Source organism: Poromitra crassiceps, assembly GCF_964638095.1.
Source record: "Poromitra crassiceps genome assembly, chromosome: 1".
NCBI classification, from domain to species: Eukaryota; Metazoa; Chordata; class Actinopteri; order Beryciformes; family Melamphaidae; genus Poromitra; species Poromitra crassiceps.
In genome coordinates, this window is record NC_139623.1 from 110012726 (window position 1) to 110040690 (window position 27965).

Sequence of the window (27965 nt, forward strand, 5' to 3'; positions counted from 1 at the left end):
ATTCCCTGATTCTCTACCTCACTCCCTCAAAATCCTAAACACAAATCTCAAGACTCACACACAAAATGCTAAATCCTACACTTCCTTTGCACAAGCACACTTTGCCCTCAAAACTCAAGCACAAAATGCTAAATCCTATACTTCCTTTGCACAAGCACACTTTGCTCTCAAAACTCAAACACATACATCATACGAGTAGACATTCCAAGCACTCATTGAACACTGATGTGCAAAATGGAAAACACTATAGTATGAATGGAAAACACTTTATGAATGATCAGGAGAATGATACCTTTGCATGTTCATGTTGTAGGCTAGCATTTTCTCCTTTCGTAAAATACCCAAATATAAAGCAACAGAAATGTAGTAAAAAAGAAAATATTATACTGTATCTCAGACCCAACAGCAAACTGAATGGAATGCAATACAAATACATTCTTCCCCAATTGCTAAAACACAAAACACGAGTGTTTTGTGCTTAGAATTTTGGGGAAACAGACACCATTGAACACTGATGTGCAAAATGGAAAACACTATATATGAATGGAAAACACTGTAGGAATACCTTAGCAGTGGAATCAGGACTTTGCATGTTCAGTGTTTCACCTGTTGGATGTGAAATATTGATGATTGCAAATTGCACAACAGCCTTTGGAGTTTAGGAATGTGATTGGCAGTGTGTTCTGAGTGAACATCAGGAGTGTAAAATCAGGAAGAGTGTGCAAGATATGGAGAATTGTGTTTAGTGAGCTGAAAGATGTGTGGTATGGAATGGGAAGATGTGTCTAAAGCAGGAAAATGTGTGGTATGGAATGGGAAGATGAGTCTAAAGCAGGAAATGTGTGGTATGGAATGGGAATATGAGTCTAAAGCAGGAAAATGTGCTTGGAGTTTAGCAGAATTGGTTTAGCAGTTGGTAAATGAGTTAGAGATTGTGCACATTGTGTCTGATGTTCCCAAAAATCTGTTTAAACAACCAGGAAAAACTGTATGTGCGTTTCAAGTTAGGTCTAGGAACAAAGACGTGGTAAACAAACAGATGATTGCCTAGCTTAATAGTTTAATCTCTACACATCTACCTCATTTTGTGCAATTTCTCTCATTACAATCGGCTGTGCACACATGGAACAAGGAGAAAATGGCAGCACTTCCTATTTGTCCCCTGGGAAATGTGATATCAGCTAAATGAAGCAGGGAATGCAAACTGGATGTGATTACCTTGACCTCCACCTTCAAGTCTTCAGAGTACATCAAGCTGGGTAAAAATATGCGCAAATAAATGGATCACGCAGTAAAACCCACTGACGCAAAGTGCATAGATTAAAATTCTACTTTTAATCTGCAACTAAAACATACTTTTTAATTAGCAATTATAAAACATACAAAATACAGTGCAGTGTATACATGCAGTGATACCTATGCTGATACAGTTACAGTTCATTTATTGAATTTGATTGTTCAGATTGATTTTGAGAGAAACAAAGGACCATGAAACCAATATACTATACAGGTCTAGACATGAACACAACTTCACAGTTATACTCACTCTCTCTCCCTCTCTCCCTCGCTTCTCTTTGTCCAATCCAGTCAAAATGAAGGATTTGTTATTCATATTAATGAAGTTATGATGAATCACCAACATTGGGGTAAATTTTTCTTTTAAATATCCAGCTGCTATACAGGAACATTTGACATGTGCATTCTGCTGTGTCCTGCCATAGCCTTGATTTACAGCCCACCAGAGGCCGTTCACTTCCAACAAAGGGTGAAAGTGCTTACTTAGGTCGTATACAAATGAATGGCTTCCTTGCTGTCTTTGCTTGCTCCCTGCAGGGAACGATATTTGGACAATAGCCATTTAATGACTCAGTTTGGGCCTTGGCTAATGAGACCATAATGTCTTTATTTTGACAACAAATGACACATCAGGACTGCATGTGGATTTGTTAAAACGTCTTCTTGGTCCATCATCCCACACAGAAATAGGACAGTTACAGAGAACATGATCAATAACTAACTAAACAAATACATTCATGGCTTTGTGTAGTTTAGGTTAGAGGGCAAATGCAACCCCAGAGTAGCCACGTCATGACACAAGCTATTCTTGTCTCCACCCCGATCATCATTTACCACCCCCCCCCCCACCCCAACTCCCTGTCACATGCTCTGTCCTAGACTGACCACTCAATATCTACCAACGATGCTAACAATGCCTCAAACATCCTGCAGTACAAACCCGGTCCCAGACCCTATCATAACTGAACACTGTATCCACTGAAAAAAGAAAAGAAAAAACGCTTTTGGTGATCTACTGTGGATTTCTGTGCCCATTTTGTTTGATTCGTTTTCTTATTCCCACCAATAAGCGGTCAAATGTAGATGACATGATGTCACATTGAGATATTTCCAGCGTGAGTTTTCCTATAACACAACTTAGAATCCATTCTACTACTTATCATTCTCTGTGACAGGTTTTTGCATCTGTATCTGTCTTCATTTTCAATTGACATCATCCTCCACCTGGGCCAAGATCAAAGTAGGCAGGGAGCGGAAGGGAAGGAAGAGCGTCTTGATTTGATGGGATGGGATGGCAAAACCCAAAGACCCTCCTGTGCCTTCATGACAGTGCTGTTCAAACAACAGTCAAAACAGATGGCAAGTGGTGACACGGTCAGATGTGGCTTGGGCCCGCATCAGATGGAGAGAGGGTGTAGTAGAGAGATGCAGCAGAATGACATTAGAGAGGAATATAAGGAGCCCAGAAATGAGCGCAGAATGCATTTTATGGGAGCCATCTTCCTGGTCCTCCCATATGCCTTGTCTGTTCTGTCACTTCCTGCTTGTTTCTATTCCCTTCAGCAATCACACGTCATTTACAAGGCCTGCTGGGTTACGGCATGATTTATCTGTGGTGCCTTTTCTCTTTGTCTTCAAGCGATAACACAATTAGGCTCCTATCCTGTTGTCAGCCCCCCTCCACAGTGCAGAGACATGGAGATGTCTTTAAGACCGGGTCAACAGTAGCATCTCAGGTTGCCAGGTTTGACAAAAGACCCCCATAATTGGTTGAGCCCAGCCCCTGATTGCACGGTAGCTGTAAATGTCACTGGATACAATGGCGAGCCGTTTTCAAACACACAGCTGAGGGGCCAAAGGGCGAGGCCGGCAGAGGGCTCCTGGGCTTTACAGGGGCGGAGAGGTCACGTGCCTTCACAGGGGCCCGCCTGCCTCGGCTTGGGTTTCCTGTTGCCGTTGCCCCCCTCGTGTCAGCTGCCCTGGTGGGTGAAAACAAAATGGCTGCCACAACAACTGGCTCAATAAACTCTCCCGTGTGCAGATGAGGGCTTATATAAGGAGGGGTCCCCTCCTCCGCATAGTGTCTGACCCTTGTAAATCACAGCGATGACCTCTGATTTCATTGTTTTACCTGTGTGACGTCTCACACACATTCACCCCAGGCAGGATGATGAGAAACTCTGCTTCAAACAGATGTTTTCCCCTTTAGCTCCAATAAATCATGAGCATGAAACAATCACCAGGCCGTGGCTTTTATCTAAATGTTGAGGAATAAATTAGCAGCTTGACATGGAGTCAGAACAGACACCCACTTAGTTGAACTACATGCTGTGTCTGTTTCATGCATTATATTGCTAATCAAGAAAGCTCTTGGCATGATAGAAAAACAGCTTCTCCTGTTCTAGAAAGTACCTCCAGTCCTTTCCACACCATTCGTCTGAGTCGTCTGGGAGGTTGAGTCTGTAAAAGAGTCTTATGTTGCGCCGGTAGACGTTAAACAGCTGTCTGATCCAGAGCCACTGCAGCAGGGAATCTGGAGGAGGCATCATCCCTGCATGCCTCTGGAGAGTCCCTACACAAGCATCCATTATGCTGGTAAAGTAGCCTACACACATGTGTTACCGGGGCAGTTTATGTCAAACTTTAAAACTCACTAAGCTCATGCAACCCCAGACCCTTCTCCATCTCCCAGTCCAGTGGCGACATTTTGGGGGGCAGGCCGGTGCTCAAGTGAAAAAAGGGCAACCCTCTCATAATTATTTATATATAATTAAAGTGTAACTTACCCCCAAAAACACTTTTTTCAGCTTTTAACCAATATATGACTTTTGGGGTGGTGTGTGAAGAACTCAGGTCAAGATTTCCACATTTGAGACCAAACTGTTACCATTGTACCATTTGTATCATTTTCAGCAGCATAAGCTCCCTCTATGGGTTCAAACCTGCTTTTTTTGTGCCCTCAAATGAATGGGAGATTTGGTACATCGTGACGTCACGGTGGTATTTGCGCATGGCCCACTCATGTGAAAAATTGTTTCCCCCCCCCCATGTGATTATTACTGTAGTTCACGCGGCACGAGCCCTTTAAGAGCAATGCATCCATGGGTAATCGCTAGGGGTGTCACAATATATCGTCCCACGAAATTTCGCGATAGTAAAACGTCACGATATGTATCGTTGAGATGAAATCTCATATCGCAAAATTTTTTTTTTTTTTTTTTTTTTTTTTTTCAAAAAATAGACTAAGAAACGTCTTTGTTTGTTGAAGTTCAATGTGTGGAAAGTAGTTCAGTTGAACAAGTCTCTGAAGAGACACATGAGAAGTTATACAGGAGAGAAACCATTCAATTGAGTTTCTGGCAAAACTGTTTACTTGACAGGAAAAACTGAAGATGCATAAAAAATAGATTAAGAAAAGTCTTGTTGTTTGAGTTTGAAGAAAAACTGAAGATGCATAATGAGAATTTATACTGCTGAGAAACCTTTTAGTTCAAAGTAAATCTAAGTGACGGTGTAACTCATTCTATTTCAAGATAAGCCTTATCTCCAATCTCATGTTTTTTCTAGTTGTTATTGTAATAACAATTTCCCACAACAGCATGTTTTGTATTTGTGCATTTCAAATACAATACTACTTTTCCAGTCATATATTGTCATTATTCAAGTTTAAAAAAATATTGTTAAAATCGTATCGTATCGTATCGTTATCGTGAACCCAGTATCGTGATACGTATCGTATCGTGAACTGAGTGTATCGTGACACCCCTAGTAATCGCCTACTGTGGCTAATTAGCCGCTAGTTAGTTATGTTACATGGGAGTAAAACGCCACTGAATTACCAAATTGATATAACTTTTAACCATTTCGAGTAACACTGTTTCCATACGGATCACCAGCGTTAGTTTGTTGTTTATAACGTGGCTATATTCATAACGTTTCCTATGATATCTGCCAATAGCGTCTCTGTCGATGATTTGATTTGACAGTTCTGGGCACTGGCGTTGGTGTTGGCCAATCCTGGTGAGTTCCACCCCCAAATCGATTGTGTTCTGGCGCAAAGCGAGTGGGTTTCAGGACGAAACAGTCTTGAGCCACTTACCTCTTATCTTTAGAGCAGCGCAGTAAATACAATATTCCTGGAATGCGAGTTTAACTAAACAGTTACATGTCCTCTGCATTCTACAACAAATAAAGACATTACAATTTGTTTTATTTTATATCTTATATACTTATTGGCGAAGTTATGATAGTTTATTCTGCCAGGGTACAGAAGGGAGTATAGGCGGCCATCTTGCCTGCAGAGTTTTCAAATCAAGTAGAATACCGTTTTGCAAGAAATCTGGGGGGGTCAGTTCTCCTTAAAAAAAAAAACAGTGTGATGTCCCTGGGTGACTGCATTTAAAGTGCCCGCCTCCTTCCAATTTACATAAAAAAAAAGGCAATAAAGACCACAAATTTGCATGAACTTGCTAAAGTAGGTACAGGCTCAATATACTACAGAAACATGTAAGACACAATGTAATCACTAAAAAAATATGTCATTTTACACAGTGAGGTCAAGTTTTGAAAAATGGTGTCACTTCAATGAAATGGCTGCTATGGGGACTAACATCATCACACATGGATACAGTTGGGCTCATTGAATCCACAAGAGTCTCAGCTTTCCAGTCATACCACAATTATGTAATTCCAAGACATTTTAGGGACCTTAGTATGCAGAAATATTCAAATAGAAGGTGAAAATAACAAATGTATAGGTTGCTGCATGCAAAATAAATGAAGCCTGCGTTAGTTCATTCAAGACATGATGTCATAGGCTACGCCCCAGCTGTACCAGCTGACAGCCTCTGTTTGGTTCACCGTTTAACCAATTCTCCAATCACAGTCATTCTTACAACAAGGCAGTCCGTTTAAATAGGGCAGCCTCTCACTCACTGATCTGTTCCCCACCTTGCTGATCGTTGCGGCTGCTGGCAACGCTTGCCCCCTCCACCCCAGCCTCCACCTTTTAGATCAAATGCTATCATGTATTGTAGCTCTGGAGTCTGCATGGCTCAAAAAATGAACATGTTTCCATGTCTTGCTTTTAGGCTCCCTCTTTTACTTTCTATGGTTTAAATGTATCTGGAATATTTATTCCCATGGGGGATTCTGCTTGCTCTCCCTGCTCGGCGTAGCATGCTGCTGAGCCGAGTTCAGGGAGAAATTAATTAATTAAATATTCAATTAAATATTCAATTAATTCTAAGAGCGGAGCCTTCAACGCCAAACATAATTGTATGCATTATATTCATTTATGCAATAAATGGTTAATTCTATGACTTGAGTGTTCTTGAATGAATTGTAATTATGTATTTATTTTTGCAAAAACTGCATGGGGTTAGCCTAAAGTGGGCATGTCTGTAAAGGGGAGTCTCATGGGTACTCATAGAACCCATTCTCATTCAGATATCTGGAGGTAAGAGATCAAGGGGCCCCTTTGAAAATGGCCATGCCAGTTTTTTCCTCACCAACATTTAGCCTAAATTTGGAACGTTATTTAGCCTCCTTCCTGACAACTTAGCATGGCAGGGCTGGTAGCAATAGATGCATTAGGCATTCTACTTTCAGAGGATATCCGTATCTTCACTCTACCTTTAAAAATGCAAGAGACTCTGAAACACAATCATGTTTTCTGCGGACGTGTCTTGCAAAAAGGGCCCTCATCCTTCAGAGGGCAAAAGGGCAGGTGCTTGGGCACCACCTGGGCTCTATCTGTGCACATGCCTGTCCCAGTCAGTATGCCAGCCTGTTCACATCTCTTTTAGAACCTCACACACTGCTGCAGGCCTGGGATTGAATCCTGCTACAAACCTTCTGCACTCTATCACACCTATTAGGCCTACTGCTTCTGTCTAAACTTTCCAATATCTTAATAATGGATAGAAAATGCTAAGGGATGTGACCTTCCTACTCATGGTAAAAAAAAACAACAACAACTAAAAGCAGCATTCAACACCTCACTGTTTAACTGACCCAATTTTCTAACTGCCTTCAAAAAGCCTGATTCCAATATGTGCTGCCATCTAGTGAAATTATCTTGACCTCACACGCACACATTTCAACAGTGGTTCTCAACAACATGGGGTCCGGGGACCACCAGGGTTCCTTGATGGGGGTCTCTCCAGCAAATCGATGAATTGTTAAACTTCACCATTATTTAATTGACAAGAATACCATTAGATAATGTAGAAGAATTACTATTTTGATCATAGTTTCACTGTTATCTCTCTGTTATCTCTCTACCTACAATACAGACAAAATCATCTGACAATTAAAATGAATAAATAAACAAATAAACAAATCAACAAATCAACAAATCAACAAATCAACAAACAAGCAAACAAACAAACAAATAAATAAATAAATAAATAAATAAATAAATAAATAAATAAATAAATAAATAAATAAATAAATAAATAAATAAATTAATTAATTAATTAATAAATAAATAAATAAATTAATTAATTAATTAATACATGAAAATGAATGAATGCATGAATGAATGAATGAATAAACAAATAAATAAATAAACAAACAACTAAATACATTTCAGATTTGGGTCCAAGAGACAAAATCAGATCATGATTGATTGATTGGTTGATTTCTTTATTCACGTGTCACACACCAATGGTGCCCAGCCCGTATGGGCTTATGAGACACGACAAAAACAGATACAAAACTGTGGTTTACAATACTTCAGCTTCCCTATTTCAGAATGCAAGATAGCAAACAAAAGGACACACGGTGTCATATAGAAAAGGAGAATATATTCATTACAAACCTATACAAACAGCATATTTTTTCTTCTTTCCCAGGCATTACTAATAAATTTAGCTATATCAAAGACTCTCTTATTAAAAGAAAAATTCAAGTCTAGGCACATCCTGTAACCAAAAAGCTTCAGGGTGAACATCAAACACTTTTTCTTACAATGTGTCTCTCAGGTCATCATACAGAGGGCAGTAAAACACAAAATGAATTTCATTTTCTATCTCCCCAACGTCACAACATAAACACAACCTGTCCTCTTCTGGAACTTGAATCTAGCGGTTTCTAACGCCAAAGGGAGAGTGCTGGATCTGAGTTGTGCACAGACTGACCTTTTAGATACACATTAAGGCTCGGTGCAGAAATGGTCTTTAATGAGAACGAACGTGCGAAGTTTAGGTTTGAGCCAGATGTCGGCAGCCCGTTTCTCTTTGTGTTTCAGAAAAAGTTTGTTTTTAAGATGAGATACATCACAAAGTAATCTGTTTCTGAACACATACTGCAAATCACACTGATAGAAGATGGACAGCATCTCTCGGGCTCATGGATAGTTATGAGAGAGATCCCAATTAAAGACTTTTTTTGTTAACCTGCCTTCAGTCATTCTAATCATTCTGTTCCAAAAACGTACCATTTCACCTTTGTGTCTAACCTCACAAGGTCCCCAGCCCATGTCGCCACTAATAGCCAAGTTTGAACTCAGTCTGTGCACACCAAGGAAACAACGGATTGCTCTTAACTGAATGTTGTTACAACAAGTATGGACCCTAGAACCCCACACCCCGGCAGCATAGTCCATCACAGGACAGACACAGGACTTATAGAATATGCATAGAAACCTAGGTCCCTACACACTCTCTGTTTATTCAGCACCGACCCCAAGGCTCTACCAGCAGATTCAGAAAGGGAATCAATACCAGATTCAAAACTCATATATTCATTAAAGATAAAACCAAGATATTTGTACAGGTCAGCATAAGACAGAGGGAGTGCACCAAAACGAAAATTATAAGTACTTCTCTGCACACCTTTCTTTCTAAAATGGACAATCTGGGTCTTCCCTTGGTGAATTGTTAATCTCCATTTAAAGCACCAAGTGTTAACAATATTTAACATATCCTGGAGATCATCTTCTGATTCGGCCAGGAGCACAATATCGTCTGCGTATAACAAAATACCCAGGACTGTGTCGTCCACCTTAATACCAAGATTAGCATCTTTAATCAGAAGGGCTAAATCATTAACAAAAAGGGCAAATAAAGTAGGTGAAAGAGCGTCCCCCTGTTTCACCCCAAAGGGGGTTGGGAACCAGCCCATTCTGAGGTCGTTTACCTGAACACAAGCTATTGGACCTCGGTAAAGAGCTTTAATGGCATCATAGAGTCTTCCATCAATTCCCGATTGAATTAACTTAAAAGCAAGGAGGTCTCTATTTACCCAATCAAAGGCTTTCTGAAAATCAATGAAACAAGCAAAGGTAGATCTTCTCTCCTGAATTCTAGATCGGACCACTGTAGAAACGGTGTAAATGTGATCTATGCAGGCTCTAGCTTTTCTAAAGCCGTTCTGTTCATCTACAAGTATTAGAACGTTCAAGATAGTGGGTGAGCCTATTATTTAGAATACATGAATACAATTTACATACCGTGCTAATAAGGCTAATCCCTCTATAGTTCAATGGAACTTTTGGATCGAGTTTGGAGGATTTGGGAATAGGTTTGATTATAGATTTATACCATACAGGGTAGGTACAATGCCATTCGTAAAACAGGTTTGAAAAAGTGTAAATAAAATGTAAAGCAACTTAGGTGACTTCAAAATGTCATTGGGTAACTCATCAACTCCAATAGCTTTCTTAAGTTTAGCTTTCTCAATAACAGTTCTGACTTCCTCTAATGTGAGATCTGCATTCAAAGCTTGATTAGGGCTATAGAACTCCCTGCACATTACCTCCTCCAAATTCAACCTGCTGGAATTTATTACTTTCAAAAACTGATCATCAAACACAGGACTGTTCATACCAGAAAATAAACATGTGAAGTCTTTCTCCCATTTCCTTAAAACAATATCGGATAGATTGCAAGCCTCACCATCATCCAATACAATCTCCATAGGGATTTGCTTAGCCTTAGATCATATGGGGGTCCGTTGCCCTAATGTGGACTAAATTAGGGGTCCTTGATATGAAAAAGGTTGAGGATCACTGGTGTACAGTGGGAATGCCCTGGATATGAAAACAAACATGTCTTTCTATTAGTCTTTTCATTCAGGAAAAGGAATATAAATAGAGACATCACCTACAGTGCTAGTGCATTGATTTACTAACCGTGTTAAATAGATTGTAAAGTGGCATGTTACAGTATGCGATTCAGAGGGAACATTGTTTCCCTGTTGCTAAGTTGCTGTTTTCTGTTGTTGCGTGTCCTGCTGAGCTCAGCCTACTTACTTGTTCTTCATGTAAAGTCTAAAGACACTGGTTACCAAGCAACCCTTTTCATTGTATTCAACCCCTGTGCCACCACTGCTTTCTCCAAGTGCTACCACTGTGCCCCTGACATGAGATCACACAGTACAATTTGAGCCTTAAATAATCTGGATTTGAACATGTAGGAGTGAGGCAGGGCAGTGAGGGATCTCTTTGGAATTTAAGGTAAGCACTACAGTTCATTTGTCCATCAGAAATCTGAAGCTTTATTCTTTGCTCTCAAGCATCAAAAATCATTCTAAGCAGTCTTCGAAATGACTCTGTGCAGTCGGTTAGACCCGCTGTCGTCAGTCTGCTTTGACAGAAAGGCCCTGTTCTCTGCGAGTCAGGACCTGGCACTATCGAGAAGCAAATGTCAAACGTTCCCTCCTGAATCTAACAACCAGGTCGACGTGTGGAGCATCAAGCCACCAGACTTCTCTCCTAAACTCTACACATGCCTCACAGTTCCTCAAAAGAAAAGCAGAAACATATTTCCAGATGTATTGCCTATACCCAGTGAGACAGAGAGGAGAATTGAGAAAAGAGCTGTTTTCCCCATTTTTTTTTTACTTGAGAGTCACAAGAGGACAGACACTGCAGAGTTTGTTACATCGTACAGGCCACCTGATGCTTTAGAGTCCAGGCTGATGTTTGTCAAAACAGGGACGTACCCGCCGTGTGGGCCTTACAAGAACCCCAAACCACACAACTTCAGACCGGTAAGTGACTGTCAAAACAGAGTGTACTATGCCGTTTTGTTTGTTATACTGTGTGTATTTACATTATGTTGTTTTGTTTGTTATACTGTGTGTATTTTAATGTACTATGTTGTTTTGTTTGTTATACTGTGTGTATTTTAATGTACTATGTTGTTTTGTTTGTTATACTGTGTGTATTTTAATGTACTATGTTGTTTTGTTTGTTATACTGTGTGTATTTTAATGTACTATGTTGTTTTGTTTGTTATACTGTGTGTATTTTAATGTACTATGTTGTTTTGTTTGTTATACTGTGTGTATTTTAATGTACTATGTTGTTTTGTTTGTTATACTGTGTGTATTTTAATGTACTATGTTGTTTTGTTTGTTATACTGTGTGTATTTTAATGTACTATGCCGTTTTGTTTGTTATACTGTGTGTATTTTAATGTACTATGTCGTTTTGTTTGTTATACTGTGTGTATTTTAATGTACTATGCCGTTTTGTTTGTTATACTGTGTGTATTTTAATGTACTATGTTGTTTTGTTTGTTATACTGTGTGTATTTTAATGTACTATGTTGTTTTGTTTGTTATACTGTGTGTATTTTAATGTACTATGCCGTTTTGTTTGTTATACTGTGTGTATTTTAATGTACTATGCCGTTTTGTTTGTTATACTGTGTGTATTTTAATGTACTATGTTGTTTTGTTTGTTATACTGTGTGTATTTTAATGTACTATGTTGTTTTGTTTGTTATACTGTGTGTATTTTAATGTACTATGTTGTTTTGTTTGTTATACTGTGTGTATTTTAATGTACTATGCCGTTTTGTTTGTTATACTGTGTGTATTTTAATGTACTATGCCGTTTTGTTTGTTATACTGTGTGTATTTTAATGTACTATGCCGTTTTGTTTGTTATACTGTGTGTATTTTAATGTACTATGCCGTTTTGTTTGTTATACTGTGTGTATTTTAATGTACTATGCCGTTTTGTTTGTTATACTGTGTGTATTTTAATGTACTATGCCGTTTTGTTTGTTATACTGTGTGTATTTTAATGTACTATGCCGTTTTGTTTGTTATACTGTTTGTTATACTGTGTGTATTTTAATGTACTATGCCGTTTTGTTTGTTATACTGTTTGTTATACTGTGTGTATTTTAATGTACTATGCCGTTTTGTTTGTTATACTGTGTGTATTTTAATGTACTATGCCGTTTTGTTTGTTATACTGTGTGTATTTTAATGTACTATGCCGTTTTGTTTGTTATACTGTGTGTATTTTAATGTACTATGCCGTTTTGTTTGTTATACTGTGTGTATTTTAATGTACTATGCCGTTTTGTTTGTTATACTGTGTGTATTTTAATGTACTATGCCGTTTTGTTTGTTATACTGTGTGTATTTTGCACACAAAATGGTTATAAATGCACTGAGCGAATACTAGGAAGACATGCAGCATCATGCACATTTTGCCTTTTGAGTTTTTGTAAGGAAGTACAGTGCCCAGGCTCTGTCTGCAATTTGTAATGTGTGGCTTGTACACAAGATGGCGCCAAAGGCAAAAGATTGAAACCAAGGGAAAACTAACATGAACTTCCTTTTGCTTTTTATCATTCAATGAAGCTCAATGAGGACCTTCCAAACATAGTGACTACAGCTGAGAGAGACCCTGCAAACTTGAGCTTTAAATCAAAGCACTTGGACATCAGTAAGTGATGTATTTACTTTTAACTTACTGTATCAATAAAAGTCAGGAGTACGGCAAAACCAAATCTGTGGAAATGGCTTTCATTTACTCTGTTTTTGGCTGAAAATCTGTCTCAGAATCTGGTATTCTAAGTGTTATTTTCCATAATGCCCCAGTCCCACTGGGGCATTATTCAAGGGCAACTAAACAAGGTTCTTTGGTTGTTTAGGGAGGGGAGCTTGACTCATTCAGTCACAAGACTACCTCCATAAAATCTCGAGTACTGTACTTGTTTGTTCTGTTTCAGTTGGGACCACTAGATCTGAGTCAAGCTTCAGTTCAAAGGACACCATGATGAGGATGGACACCCACAAACCTGCAGAGCCAAGATGGGAGGCAAGGCTCATACTCCCTGAGCTGCCCTGGCCTCCTAAATCAGCTTCCTACACAGTGAGTGAATAGTGTTGTTATATCATATTTATATATCTGTATCTCATGCCACCAGGTCACTATGGTCTATATCAGGGGTTCTCAACCTTTTGTAACTTAAAGAGCATGGTGCAGCTTTGGTACGCATGGTAAGGCAGGAAGTGACGTCCACTTTGGCTGTCTATAGGCTGTCAATCCACTTAAAGGAACACTCTGCCCATTTTCAACCAGCTTTGTATCATTAGAACATCAGTAGTATATCAGAAAACTGTAAACGGTTTTGAAGTCTGTCATTTAATTTGACAGTTATTGAGAGTTAAAGTGTGGACCAGTGACATCACTGGTCCACACTAACTCAAATTAACAACTCATTAACTCAAATCAACTCTCAATAACTGTCAAACTAGATGAATGATGAATAGTTTGACAGTTATTGAGAGTTGATTTGAGTTAATGAGTTATTAATTTGAGTTAGTGTGGACCAGTGATGTCACTGGTCCACACTTTAACTCTCAATAACTGTCAAATTAAATGACAAACTTCAAAACAGTTTACAGTTTTCTGATATACTGCTGATGTTCTAATGATACAAAGCTGGTTGAAAATGGGCGGAGTGTTCCTTTAACACTTACTATAATACACTAGTGTTGGCGTACAGGAGACCAGTCTTGGTCAAGACCACATTTTGATGGTCTCGGACAAGCCGGACTCGGGATTTTCTTTCAAGACCAGTCGAGACCACAAGGCCAATTCTGAGGCAGGAAAAACCCTGTTTTCCACTGTGTGAAATTATTTTCTACTGCAGATCAACAGGTTTACATTTCAAATACATGTTTGTTTCAACATAACCACTATAGTGATACTCATCATTCATCACAATAGTATGGACAACTTGTTACACTTTAACCCCAATTTAGAAATATTGTTGTCATTGACACTATCTGTTTCACAGAGACACCGGCGAAGAAGAGGAGTGTACAGTGCCTTCATGGACAGGGTGGAAGAGAAGCTCTCTGGATCCTGGAGAAACAGATGACGCCTCTTTCTTTTTAACATTTGTATATTTTGCATTGTGTTAAAACATTCTCAAAGTGTATCATTTTTACGCTGAATGTAACGGTTGAATAAGCTAAATCCCTACATCACAAAAATTAAAAGCAACTTGTAAGACATGAGCAGACATTAAATAAAATAAACAATGTATTCCCAAATATTCCTGTGATTTTAGAATGACAGTGTGAGATAGAGATGTTTTTTTGGAAAATGAATAAGACAAGTACGAGTGAAGCAGAGAAGCAGAAAGCATTTTTTTCTTAAACTTCTGAGGCGAGAGGAGAGGGGGACGTTACGTATTTCTTGAAGTGATGAGTTTGACATCTGAAGTGGTAGCGAAAGATATTTGTTTGAATTTTTTGAAGGTTTGATGGATTTCATCACCCCAAATCAAGAATGTTGGCAGTTGTTGGAGAATGTTTAATTGGTGTGCCATGGCCTAAACACGGACAAACAAGGATTGAAGATGTGGAATCTGACCAAACATCTCCAAACAAGGACAGACAGGAGACAGCCATGGCACACCAAACACACTTCAATAATGAGAGACTAGTAGAAAGTATAACAAGCTTTAATGATACAACAAATTAATTTTGGCGTATGACTCCATGATATGATGACGCTCTCCTGAGATGATGAGAGGGCATCGTCAGTGAAGAATAGGATAGGAAATCCCCCATAGGGAATTCTTCGATCAGGAGTCATGACCGATGGTGGTGGTCAGGGGAGGAGGTGGGGCGAAAGCAACTGCTTCAGCGATGATGATCAGCAACTGAGAATGACACATACACAGCACATAGCAAACAGAGTAAACATGGACCCTGATATACTACACTGATTAGGTGATTGGGATCAGCTGGAGAGGAATACCTTGGGCTGATTGGTTATTGCCACATGTGTGGTGAACTGTGAATGGGTGAGGAGACAGCATCAGAGAAAGGGGGCGAGCCTAACAATGAATGGGTTATACATCCTCAAAGAAAGGGGGCGTGCACTGTGATATGACGAGACTGGGCGTTGGCTGTTAAGTAGTCTTCATTATTGAAAATAGTCCAAGACTTCATATCTGTGTTTGTCTGCACGGGTTTGTCCCTTTTTGTTGTAGAATGTTTGATTGGTGTGTCATGGGCTTTAACACTTGCCTGGAGCTAAACCTTTGAATCCGCCCACTCCACGGAGTTGAGTTGGCTGCTCTTGGTCTGGCATTTTTCTCCAGTTTTGCCAGCGATTCACCAAGCAGCACCGAGGGGGACTAACGATTGGCCAATCTGCGTCAATTATTATTTTATTTTTTTGTCTGAGTTTGTACGTTTTTGTGTGTTGGTGTTTAAAAAAATGGAGAAAAGAAAACTGTACATTCTAAGTTGCATATTATCTTTATTGTTCTTGTAAACAAATAAAAAATATGATTGCTTGACTATTTACCAATGTACAACTGTACCTTGCCTTGCAATAAAAATATTCTTAAAAAAAATATAAACAGCCCAACGGGCAGGACTAAGCCGTTGTCAAGCGGTTGTCAAGACTGTGCCGAGATTAATGTTGCATTCAAGCGCGCTCGTGTTTACCGTGAATATGACATAAATGCACTTGAACGGCCCCCTCATGTGGTATTCACGACTTGGTATGTGGAATCTTTCTGAAAGCGTCGAACGTGTCTTGTGAGGTTTTCACAAAATAACGGATGCCATGGACGTTAATGGAAAGTAAATATATTGACATTTTAGCTGTATAGAGCTTTTCATAGTCATTTTATAGGAACATGTTGATATTCTCAACAGTCTCCTCTTGTTTCCTCTATCATTATGCCATTGCATTTCCTGCATTAACGTAGTTTAGCCACTGGCTAGCTAGGGTAGTAGCTACATTGTTGGCCTCGGTGCATGGCTTCAGTCAACTGCGCATGTTCCCGAAGTGACCACTTGAATGCCAAGCATGTAGTGTATGTACACGACTTTATCATTCTTTATTACAGTATTCACAAGCCGTCTTGAACGAAGCATAATAACAAATATGGCTGCGGCTGCTGCCTGCTACCGAGGCTCTTTTAAATTGCTTAAAAGTACCAATTACTTTGAAATCCAAACGGCACACTGAGGTTTTTTTGGGGGTTTTTTTTTTTTACATTCGCCCGACTAACTAATCTACGATTCAGGTCAATATACGTTGGTCTCTAGTGATTGGTTGGAATTCCGCTGGGGGATCCCCTCATAGAAATAACAATCTCATACTAGAAGATGGAAATGAGTGTAATGAGTTGACAGTTCAGTCTGTCAGTCCAGTAAACTTTGCACTTCTTGGACCTACATTTTTCCTTCTTAGCAGCTGGTGAAAGTATCAAAACGCACAGTTGCCAAGGGACTCTAAGTGAGCCATTTAGACTTGACTTGTGTAATTTTGTGGCATCAAAAAGGTTAACCTATTATCATTTTGGTAAGAAATAGTAGACTATCAAAGTCTTGTTTTGTTCAAAGTGGTTGAGCGGTTGTCATTGTTTATCACCGGAGAGGTTTCCCTACCTGTCGCTGCCAGGAGGCGGTGTGTCACGGCCCACGGGCCACTCTTGAAACAGGTTGACACTATAAGACACAACAACAGAAACAGCTGCTTCTTGGTAAGGCTCAGAGAGATGCTGGAAAATGAATGTAAAAATGGTTTGAGAGTGTTTTTGTAGATACCACACAAACAGCTTTGAATGGACGTCTAGACATAATATAAAACACTGGAAAGTGTCGAATATGAGGCCTGTGTGTGTGGAAAAGCTGTCCCACCAGTGATCCTAGTCGACATGTGTAATTAATTTGGGCAAATAGGACACATCTCTGGAGGAGATGGGATGCTTTCTTCTGCTGCAGCTCCACTTTGTGATTCAGGCTGATGACTGGTCTATTTTTACGTCAAAAATCTCGCCTCATGCAGCTTTAAGCTGATAGATATGCAGAGACTCTGCCGTGCCTGGAGTGGGATGGTCGTCTCTCTCCTTCATGAGCCCCACTGCTCCACTGTCAGCTGCTCATTGGTACCCCAAGAATTTCCAACACATGAAGCCAGCAAATGTTAAGCATATCTGAAATAGTTGTGCCTATACGTTGAATGGTTCACCAGTGACAGCTATGCATAACTCAGACTAAATATAACATGAGTGTAACATGAAAAGGACATTAAACGATGACCCAACCCCTAAGGCTGCCAAGTGTTTTGCTTTTTCAATCTAGACCCTATAATCCTTCCAGAATGTCACATGTGAAGCTTCACTCGTGTGTGTGTGTGTGTGTGTGTGTGTGTGTGTGTGTGTGTGTGTGTGTGTGTGTGTGTGTGTGTGTGTGTGTGTGTGTGTATTTATAAAGAAAATACCTTATTCCAGCATGGCTGATAAGCTTCACTATAATATTTCCTGGTGCCTCTATGCTTTAACGGACTGGAAAATAAAATATATTTAAAATAAATGGCCCCTCATGTAACCTATTTGATCAGTTAGCCTATATATTCTGTATAATTAATGTGAATATAAAAATTATAAATACATGCATTTACATTTTATTTTATTTTAGAAATTAATAGAAATAAATGACTAAATATTTCAAGAAAAGTAAACATTATTTACGTTATGTAATGGCCAGGATTGTGTTTATGCTTTCCCTTCCCTTGACCAATCATTTCAAACATAAACATGCAAGGGGCGGCGCTGTTTCAGCTGAGGGAGCACACACACACACACGCACGCGCACGCACGCGCACGCACACACACACTCTCTCTCTCTCACTCTCTCACTCTCTCTCTCTCTCTCTCTCTCTCTCTCACTCTGACACGACACACACTCGCTCACAGAAAGGGAAAGCACGCAGCCGTGTTGAATGAACGATGAGATTCCATTTGAACACAAACGGTTCACTGTAGGCTATTTCACACGCTGGTTTCTGTTTTATAACTGTTGTATTTTGATTTTATTTTGGAGGGGTGGGGTAGATTAGCTAATACAGTGCTGATAGAAATGTGGCACAGTTTTTGAAAAGTTTTTGAAATAATATAACTTTGTTACACGTTCGTCAGACCCTAATCCTAAATCGTGTCGGCTCGATATAGGCTACACGCTGAATGTCATGTCAAATAGGCTACATTTTCTGCCCAAATGTACATGTATTTAGAAAATTATCTATAACACTTCAAACTGTACCTTTTCCATGGGACTTGAAGAAGTTGCCGACTTTGCAGAGAAAGGAAACTGACTTATGAAATGAATGTATGTCCGGTTTTGAGGGCAAAACGCAAAAATACCCATTAAATATGGATGGAAATTCGAAAAATGGTGACATGGGCAACAGGTGATCTCGTGATCTGCGTTCCCGGGTAGACAGTTGATTGACAGCCGTGTTAGCCAATCAGCTATCCCAGAGAGGAGTGCGCGCACCAATGGCACGCGCCTGCGGGGTCCTATGAGAGAAAGTGGGCTGGCTGTGGTCCAGACGAGCACAGCAGAGCAGCACACGGGACAGCGAGCACAGACAGACAGGGAGTGTTTGGGCTTTCTGTCGTCGTGAGCAGAAAGACGCGAAACATACAGCGTGACTTGCATGCAGACACCGGGGAGGACAGTGACTCAGAGCGGATAGGCTCCAGTGAATCCTCTACAGATGGCTCAGACCGGTAGGTAACCAACTGAACTGAACTGGCTGGCAGTAACTGCTAGAATCGTGCTTTCGTGCACCTGCCATGTAGGCTATAACTTGGTTGATTTAAGGAGGTAACGCCAACCCTGCGGAAATACACGACCAAGGGAGACAATTCTGATTTGCACGGAAATCTTGTTATCCTACAGTTTAGAATAGAGTAAGCTAGATATCACAGCAAAACAACATGCCACTATAGGAATTTTACTGATACAGTTAGTAGAGGATTATAACCAAAAAGTGCAGTAAGGCCTCTCTAAATTCACTGTTGAATATAATTCCTGCAGGAATATTATTATTATTATCGTTGTTGTTATAAAATGCTTGGGCTCTGTATATTATTAACATGATGTCAATACGTTTCCCTGGGTGCTTGCTTGAGATTGCTATTTGAATGTATCTAGGCCATAGTACATGTTGTTGCCCCGCCTGAGCAAATAATAACCTTATCTCAGTGTTTTAATTATCAACAGAGTGCTGCTGTTATAAGCCTGTGCTTCAACCTCAATAACATATGCATTATGCTTTCAGGTCATTGTTGCTGCAGTGACATTTTGGAATATAAGCAGCTCTGAGGATTATTGCCGGGCTATTGGATCAAATCTCTGAAATCACCAAATCTTTCCCCATGAGAAAAGATGGGGAATGGATTATCGGAGAAACAGAGCTTCCTGTCAAGCATCCCGTTCTTCCAATCTTTTCACATCGCCATCCTCGGGCTGGACTCTGCGGGGAAAACCACCGTCTTGTACCGGCTGCAGTTCAATGAGTTCGTCAACACCGTGCCCACGAAAGGTTTCAACGCGGAGAGGGTGAAAGTGTCCCTGGGCGGCCACAGGACGGCTACCTTCCACTTCTGGGACGTGGGCGGCCAGGAGAAGCTGCGGCCGCTGTGGAAGTCGTACACGCGCTGCACAGACGGCATCATCTTCGTGGTGGACTCGGTGGACGCCGAGCGCATGGAGGAGGCCAAGACGGAGCTCCACAAGATCGCCAAGACCTCCGAGAACCAGGGGGTGCCCCTGCTGGTGGTGGCCAACAAACAGGACCTGAGGCACTCGCTGGGACTGGCCGAGATCGAGAAGTCGCTGGCGCTGAAGGAGCTGGGCCCCGCGACGCCCTGGCACCTGCAGCCCACCTGCGCCATCATCGGAGACGGACTCAGGGAGGGTCTGGAGAGACTCCACGACATGATCGTGAAGAGGAGAAAGGCACTCCGGCAGCAGAGGAAAAAGAGATAAATGAATGAGTGATGACGAGAGAGACTTGTCTGTTTTTATATGTGAAGGACATGGAGGATTTTTCTCCTGGGTGGATACAGGCGTTCCATGCAGGTTCAGATTCAACACGAGCTGAGTTTTATCAGTGCAGAACTGAACTTTAGGATCCCCAGGCTTTGTCTTCTGGTGATGCTGTTTTATCAGGAAGTGATGTATAGAGGACTATAGTATGAAGAAGAGAAAGATTCAGAGATGTTTGGATGTGAAGAGCTTATGGTTCAAAAAGCACTGAGGGTTTGCGGTCTGGAGGGGTGATGCAGTAGAAGTTGTTTTTGAGGGCGCTGTTGATTCACAAATGGGCCCGTGGCTGTTCCACAATTATATCACCAAAAATAATTTAGGATGAAGAGGCATTTACTAGTCAGAGGTTTAGTTGGTAAATGAATGAATCTAATGACACCAGTGAAATGTACATCTGAGGGAGTGGTTTGGTGAGAGGACGACAGCCACTGTGTCCCTTCACTTCCATTCTGAAAACACTTTGGTTTTTCCCTGTTTTGTTCACTTTTATTGTTGTGTTCATTTTTACACTGCAAAAAGAAAAGGATTGTCATGATGCATTATTATCAATTTGCTTGCTGTCTGATATCTCCAATGTCTACTTGTCAAAGCACTTTAGATGACCATTTCTTATGAAGTTTACAGTTTTGGAATAGAGCTATCATGTTGGACTTGACGCCTCATGCTGATGCTTGGGCTCATAATAAACAGATGCTACTGTAGGTGGTCCTCCTCGGCCACACTGTCATTAGACAGGTTATGCATAATCTTTTCCTAAATAAAACCTATTCAGAACAATGTTGATCATGTCATGGTGGATATCATTTTTTTTTATCCCATTTTTATCCCCCATTAGTGCTAATTTAATTTATTTATCCTGGTTGCTACTCCACCCTCTGCCGATCTGGGGAGAGCCGAAACTGGCTCCATGCTTCCTCCGAGACATGGGCAGTTAGCCAGCCGCTTCTTTTCACGCTATTCCAACCAGTTCCCCTCCCTCCGAACAGACGCCCTTAACGACCAGAGGAGGAACCACATTAGCAACCAGGATATTGCATGTTTTGGTGAAGGGGGTTCCTATATGAAAGAACCCCCCCGGGAGGCACGGGGAGAACATGCAAACTCCACACAGAAAGGCCCTTTTGACGACCCCACCCGGGCGGTGGGCACTCGAGGACATGCGGACGGGCACGCATTCCTTCAGCGTTCACAGCGTCCCAGGTGGGAATCGAACCCAGGACCTTCGAGCTGTGAGGCGACAGCGCTTACCACTGCACCACCGTACCCCCATGGTGGATATCATTATTTCCATGATGTTTTAAAGAGCTTGTATTTAGAGATGCACCGATCCACATTTTTTCAGTTCCGATCCGATTCCGATACCTGAATTGGGATATCTGCCGATACCGATACTGATTCCGATACCGGAGCTCTTGGCAACTCTCCCAAGGAGCTGCAGCCTCCATAGTAGCTGCCTCCTACTGTGACAGTTAGTCTTTGGTTTGGTATCAATTATCTCATAGCATTAGTTACCTGGCTCATAATATTCCACAATATTCAATTAAACAATTAATAAAGACCATTAGATATTTAGAAAACAATTGGTCCACTCAAAATTATTAATTTAACACTTCAACAAATAAGCAACAATTAAACACCCCTTGCGACTAAAATATCTCCAAAACTAAGAAGGACATGTTGAGTTAGCTAACCGCTACTGTTACTACCTCACTTCTACTACTACTTACTACTAGCACTGTTTCATGTTATGTTACGGTGGGTTTATGGTCCAGTGCAGGCTATGAATGGAGTCTGGATCGGAATGTGGATCAGCGACGACAGTCTGATATCCGATATGTGAATTACGTCATATCGACACCCGATACCGATATCCCGATACCGATATCCCATCCCTACTTGTATTTACTGTATGTGTTGTGCTTGGAGGCTTCAATTTGACACATTAGAGAAGGTTGCTTGTTTGGATCAGCAGTGAAAAACAAAGAAAAAAATCCCCTCCAACAACTGCTGTTGAAGTGTCCTTAAGCAAGGCACTTTGCCCGTAGTTCCTCCATTGGGTTGAAAGGGCAACAGTAGACTAGTTGTACTGGGCAGTGTGAAGCAGGGTGTTTCAGAACAACATGCACACTCAGTCAGTCTTCCTGGAATAATTAACTGTTAATAAATCTATTTCTGAACTTCATTTGAGGGTTTAGGCAACTTTGCATTATGACATACTTACTTAGAACATTAGCTCCTGGGTCAGCTTAAGTTCAATGCAAATACTGGTAGCTATTTCTCCTAAATCCAGCTTTCAGTACACTGTGGTGGGCATACATAGTATACAAAACGTTTTGGGATGACATAAGGTAATGTGGTACTTCTCAACAAACATACACAGTGTGCGACACTATTTGCATGCAAATACTACTGTATAGCCTATATCGTCCTGGAGAGCTGTAAAACTTACCTGGCTCTATGCAAAACTAGCTCCATCAAAGTGCTTGCTTTCCAAAAGGTCAGTGCACATGATTGAGACTAAAAGGCCTTGAAATGTTGGTGAGGAGAACATTCCAAAGCACTCTTCATGCAGGAAAGAGTATGAAACCCTTCATACCATTGGCTGCACTCATCATGCAGGAAAGAGTGTGAAACCCCTCATACCATTGGCTGCTGCATTGCATGGAGTTAAGAAATGCACCAATCCACTGCAGCACACGCAGGCGTCCCCCAGGGCCTTCAAATGTTGTCAAGGCAGTGTGGAGGACAGAGCCAGTACAACAGGCTGGGGCAGGAGATTGTAGAGCCAGGGGCATCTTGAGTATTTTAGGGTGGAGGTGGGCGGAGAGTAGCCCAGTGTATTAATGCCATTTGCTCTCCCATCCCTCTGAAACAATGAATAACTGTAACAGCAGCAGTCCAGAGCAGCAGCTGGTCTACCAAAATAACCTTGTGATGCAGATTGGACCTTCTCAGCACTCACTGACTGTGTCGCTAGACATCTCGACCGTCCCAGTTACTGTCAATGGGATAATTATGATGAGCTTGAACTGCGTTTTTGGTGCTGCATCTCATCTCATTCCATTGGCTGGCAAAAGTAGATGAATACTGTCAAGCCTCTTGGCCTCACGCCTAACAGATTTCCAGCCAGACTTCAGGCTACAGCTGAAACCAAAACAATACGAATTTAGGATGAATTAAGTTTCCAGTTTGAGTTGCCCAGGTTCCTTTCCTTAACTTGTTTGGAAGGAAGGAAGGAAGGAAACGCATAGGGCAATGGCATATTCACACTTTTCCTGATTCCACTTCCTGCTCTCTGCAAGGCTGTGTGTGAGTATGTGTGTATAAATCAAATAAGGCCACTGACCACTGTAAACTTTACAGTGGTCAGTGTAAACTCAGCCTCTTCCCTTTGATTTGCTGGGGGATTACTATTGGTCATTGTCTCTGCAAATTATTTTCTCGTCCCATGCTTTTGTTTTGCTGACTCCAATTTAAAATGTCTAGAATAATATTTGGGGAATGTAATGACCATGATCACTTGGTGTGCATGCTTGTAGGTTCATTTCCTGCATGTGGAGATTAACCCCCCCCCCCCCCCCCTTCCTCCCTCCTTCAGGCCAGCTTTTATCCTTTCTTGCTCTTGTCAGATCTTTCCTCAGTGGAGGGGGGATTAGGGTGAATGAAAATCTCTTGTCCGGGGGGCTTCCAGGAGACCATTAACCCTGGCTGGTGTGCTTGGCACGAAAGCGCACTATACCCCAACGTGAGATACCAGGGTGCTGCGGTGCCTTGTTCACAGCAGCACTATACCCCAAAGTGAGATACCAGGGTGCTGCGGTGCCTTGTTCACAGCAGCACTATACCCCAACGTGAGATACCAGCGTGCTGCGGTGCCTTGTTCACAGCAGCACTATACCCCAACGTGAGATACCAGCGTGCTGCGGTGCCTTGTTCACACTATACCCCAACGTGAGATACCAGCATGCTGCGGTGACTTGTTCACAGCAGCACTATACCCCAACGTGAGATACCAGGGTGCTGCGGTGCCTTGTTCACAGCAGCACTATACCCCAAAGTGAGATACCAGCGTGCTGTGGTGCCTTGTTCACAGCAGCACTATACCCCGACGTGAGATACCAGAGTGCTGCGGTGCCTTGTTCACAGCAGCACTATACCCCAACATGAGATACCAGCGTGCTGCGGTGCCTTGTTCACACTATACCCCAACGTGAGATACCAGAGTGCTGCGGTGCCTCGTTCACACTATACCCCAACGTGAGATACCAGTGTGCTGCGGTGCCTTGTTCACAGCAGCACTATACCCCAACGTGAGATACCAGAGTGTTGCGGTGCCTTGTTCACACTATACCCCAACGTGAGATACCAGTGTGCTGCGGTGCCTTGTTCACACTATACCCCAACGTGAGATACCAGCGAGCTGCGGTGCCTTGTTCACACTATACCCCAACGTGAGATACCAGCGTGCTGCGGTGCCTTGTTAACACTATACCCCAACGTGAGATACCAGCGTGCTGCGGTGCCTTGTTCACACTATACCCCAACGTGAGATACCAGAGTGCTGCGGTGCCTTGTTAACACTATACCCCAACGTGAGATACCAGTGTGCTGCGGTGCCTTGTTCACAGCAGCACTATACCCCAACGTGAGATACCAGAGTGTTGCGGTGCCTTGTTCACACTATACCCCAACGTGAGATACCAGTGTGCTGCGGTGCCTTGTTCACACTATACCCCAACGTGAGATACCAGAGTGCTGCGGTGCCTTGTTAACACTATACCCCAACGTGAGATACCAGCGTGCTGCGCTGCCTTGTTCACACTATACCCCAACGTGAGATACCAGTGTGCTGCGGTGCCTTGTTCACAGCAGCACTATACCCCAACGTGAGATACCAGTGTGCTGCGGTGCCTTGTTCACAGCAGCACTATACCCCAACGTGAGATACCAGTGTGCTGCGGTGCCTTGTTCACACTATACCCCAACGTGAGATACCAGCGTGCTGCGGTGCCTTGTTCACACTATACCCCAACGTGAGATACCAGCATGCTGCGGTGCCTTGTTCACACTATACCCCAACGTGAGATACCAGCGTGCTGCGGTGCCTTGTTCACACTATACCCCAACGTGAGATACCAGCGTGCTGTGGTGCCTTGTTCACACTATACCCCAACGTGAGATACCAGCGTGCTGCGGTGCCTTGTTAACACTATACCCCAACGTGAGATACCAGCGTGCTGCGCTGCCTTGTTCACACTATACCCCAATGTGAGATACCAGTGTGCTGCGGTGCCTTGTTCACAGCAGCACTATACCCCAACGTGAGATACCAGTGTGCTGCAGTGCCTTGTTCACAGCAGCACTATACCCCAACGTGAGATACCAGTGTGCTGCGGTGCCTTGTTCACACTATACCCCAACGTGAGATACCAGTGTGCTGCGGTGCCTTGTTCACAGCAGCACTATACCCCAACGTGAAATACCAGTGTGCTGCAGTGCCTTGTTCACAGCAGCACTATACCCCAACGTGAGATACCAGTGTGCTGCGGTGCCTTGTTAACACTATACCCCAACGTGAGATACCAGCGTGCTGCGGTGCCTTGTTCACACTATACCTCAACGTGAGATACCAGCGTGCTGCGGTGCCTTGTTCACACTATACCCCAACGTGAGATACCAGCGTGCTGCGGTGCCTTGTTCACACTATACCCCAACGTGAGATACCAGAGTGCTGCGGTGCCTTGTTCACACTATACCCCAACGTGAGATACCAGCGTGCTGCGGTGCCTTGTTCACAGCAGCACTATAGCCCAACGTGAGATACCAGCGTGCTGCGGTGCCTTGTTCACACTATACCCCAACGTGAGATACCAGCGTGCTGCGGTGCCTTGTTAACACTATACCCCAACGTGAGATACCAGCGTGCTGCGCTGCCTTGTTCACACTATACCCCAACGTGAGATACCAGTGTGCTGCGGTGCCTTGTTCACAGCAGCACTATACCCCAACGTGAGATACCAGTGTGCTGCAGTGCCTTGTTCACAGCAGCACTATACCCCAACGTGAGATACCAGTGTGCTGCGGTGCCTTGTTCACACTATACCCCAACGTGAGATACCAGCGTGCTGCGGTGCCTTGTTCACACTATACCCCAACGTGAGATACCAGCGTGCTGCGGTGCCTTGTTCACACTATACCCCAACGTGAGATACCAGCGTGCTGCGGTGCCTTGTTCACACTATACCCCAACGTGAGATACCAGAGTGCTGCGGTGCCTTGTTCACACTATACCCCAACGTGAGATACCAGCGTGCTGCGGTGCCTTGTTCACAGCAGCACTATAGCCCAACGTGAGATACCAGCGTGCTGCGGTGCCTTGTTCACACTATACCCCAACGTGAGATACCAGCGTGCTGCGGTGCCTTGTTCACACTATACCCCAACGTGAGATACCAGCGTGCTGCGGTGCCTTGTTCACAGCAGCACTATAGCCCAACGTGAGATACCAGCGTGCTGCGGTGCCTTGTTCACACTATACCCCAACGTGAGATACCAGCGTGCTGCGGTGCCTTGTTCACACTATACCCCAACGTGAGATACCAGCGTGCTGCGGTGCCTTGTTCACAGCAGCACTATAGCCCAACGTGAGATACCAGCGTGCTGCGGTGCCTTGTTCACACTATACCCCAACGTGAGATACCAGCGTGCTGCGGTGCCTTGTTCACACTATACCCCAACGTGAGATACCAGCGTGCTGCGGTGCCTTGTTCACACTATACCCCAACGTGAGATACCAGAGTGCTGCGGTGCCTTGTTCACACTATACCCCAACGTGAGATACCAGCGTGCTGCGGTGCCTTGTTCACAGCAGCACTATAGCCCAACGTGAGATACCAGCGTGCTGCGGTGCCTTGTTCACACTATACCCCAACATGAGATACCAGCGTGCTGCGGTGCCTTGTTCACACTATACCCCAACGTGAGATACCAGCGTGCTGCGGTGCCTTGTTCACACTATACCCCAACGTGAGATACCAGTGTGCTGCGGTGCCTTGTTCACACTATACCCCAACGTGAGATACCAGTGTGCTGCGGAGCCTTGTTCACACTATACCCCAACGTGAGATACCAGCATGCTACGGTGCCTTGTTCACAGCAGCACTATACCCCAACGGGAGATACCAGCGTGCTGCGGTGCCTTGTTCACAGCAGCACTATACCCCAACGTGAGATACCAGCGTGCTGCGGTGCCTTGTTCACAGCAGCACTCGTAGTGGCGAGCCGTCAGGGCCTTCTAGGTATTCACTGAATACCCATTGGCCCAATAAATTGAAAAGAAAATAATTTTCCCCTTAATAAATTATTTGTATTTGTTATTTATTAGTTTTTATTCACTGAAATACCAGTAATAATGTCCGTAAATTGCTATGATCTTGCACTCACTTTGTTTCAGCAAATATGGGGTTAAATATTTGGACCAGCCTCTACCGGCAAATGGCATTTGATTGACAGCAAGCCAGCAAGCCTTGCGAAGACGCACTCTTGTC

The 27965-nt window shown here is 42.6% G+C and overlaps 3 protein-coding genes across 3 annotated transcripts in view; 2 read left to right on the forward strand and 1 right to left on the reverse strand.

Annotated features, from left to right (window-relative positions):
- The window catches only part of vwde (von Willebrand factor D and EGF domains), a gene marked incomplete at its 5' end in the record, with an annotated part of 84478 nt that extends 80594 nt beyond the window's left edge, over positions 1–3884 (reverse strand). Inside the window, 2 exons of the mRNA XM_083632504.1 lie at positions 1219–1255; positions 3709–3884. Of these exons, the coding sequence (XP_083488630.1) occupies positions 1219–1255; positions 3709–3884 (213 nt within the window). The remainder of the gene's footprint in view (positions 1–1218; positions 1256–3708) is intronic.
- A 6961-nt stretch (positions 3885–10845) lies between these two features.
- cUnh7orf78 (chromosome Un C7orf78 homolog) lies at positions 10846–14432 on the forward strand (the record flags this gene model as incomplete). Its single annotated transcript, XM_083632518.1, has 5 exons — positions 10846–11037; positions 11149–11292; positions 12904–12988; positions 13275–13417; positions 14349–14432. 5 exons carry the CDS (start codon positions 10846–10848, stop codon positions 14430–14432), a joined length of 648 nt encoding a protein of 215 aa, XP_083488644.1.
- Positions 14433–18959: 4527 nt separating this feature from the next.
- arl4aa (ADP-ribosylation factor-like 4aa) lies at positions 18960–21174 on the forward strand. The gene is made up of 2 exons (XM_083649871.1): positions 18960–19094; positions 19649–21174. Exon 2 carries the CDS (start codon positions 19756–19758, stop codon positions 20356–20358), a length of 603 nt encoding a protein of 200 aa, XP_083505997.1. The 5' UTR covers positions 18960–19094; positions 19649–19755; the 3' UTR covers positions 20359–21174.
- The last annotated feature ends 6791 nt before the right edge of the window (positions 21175–27965 follow it).

Bases quoted from the DNA above. Each gene is read 5' to 3' on its own strand.
- arl4aa (XM_083649871.1), top strand. From the start codon at position 19,756: ATGGGGAATGGATTATCGGAGAAACAGAGCTTCCTGTCAAGCATCCCG.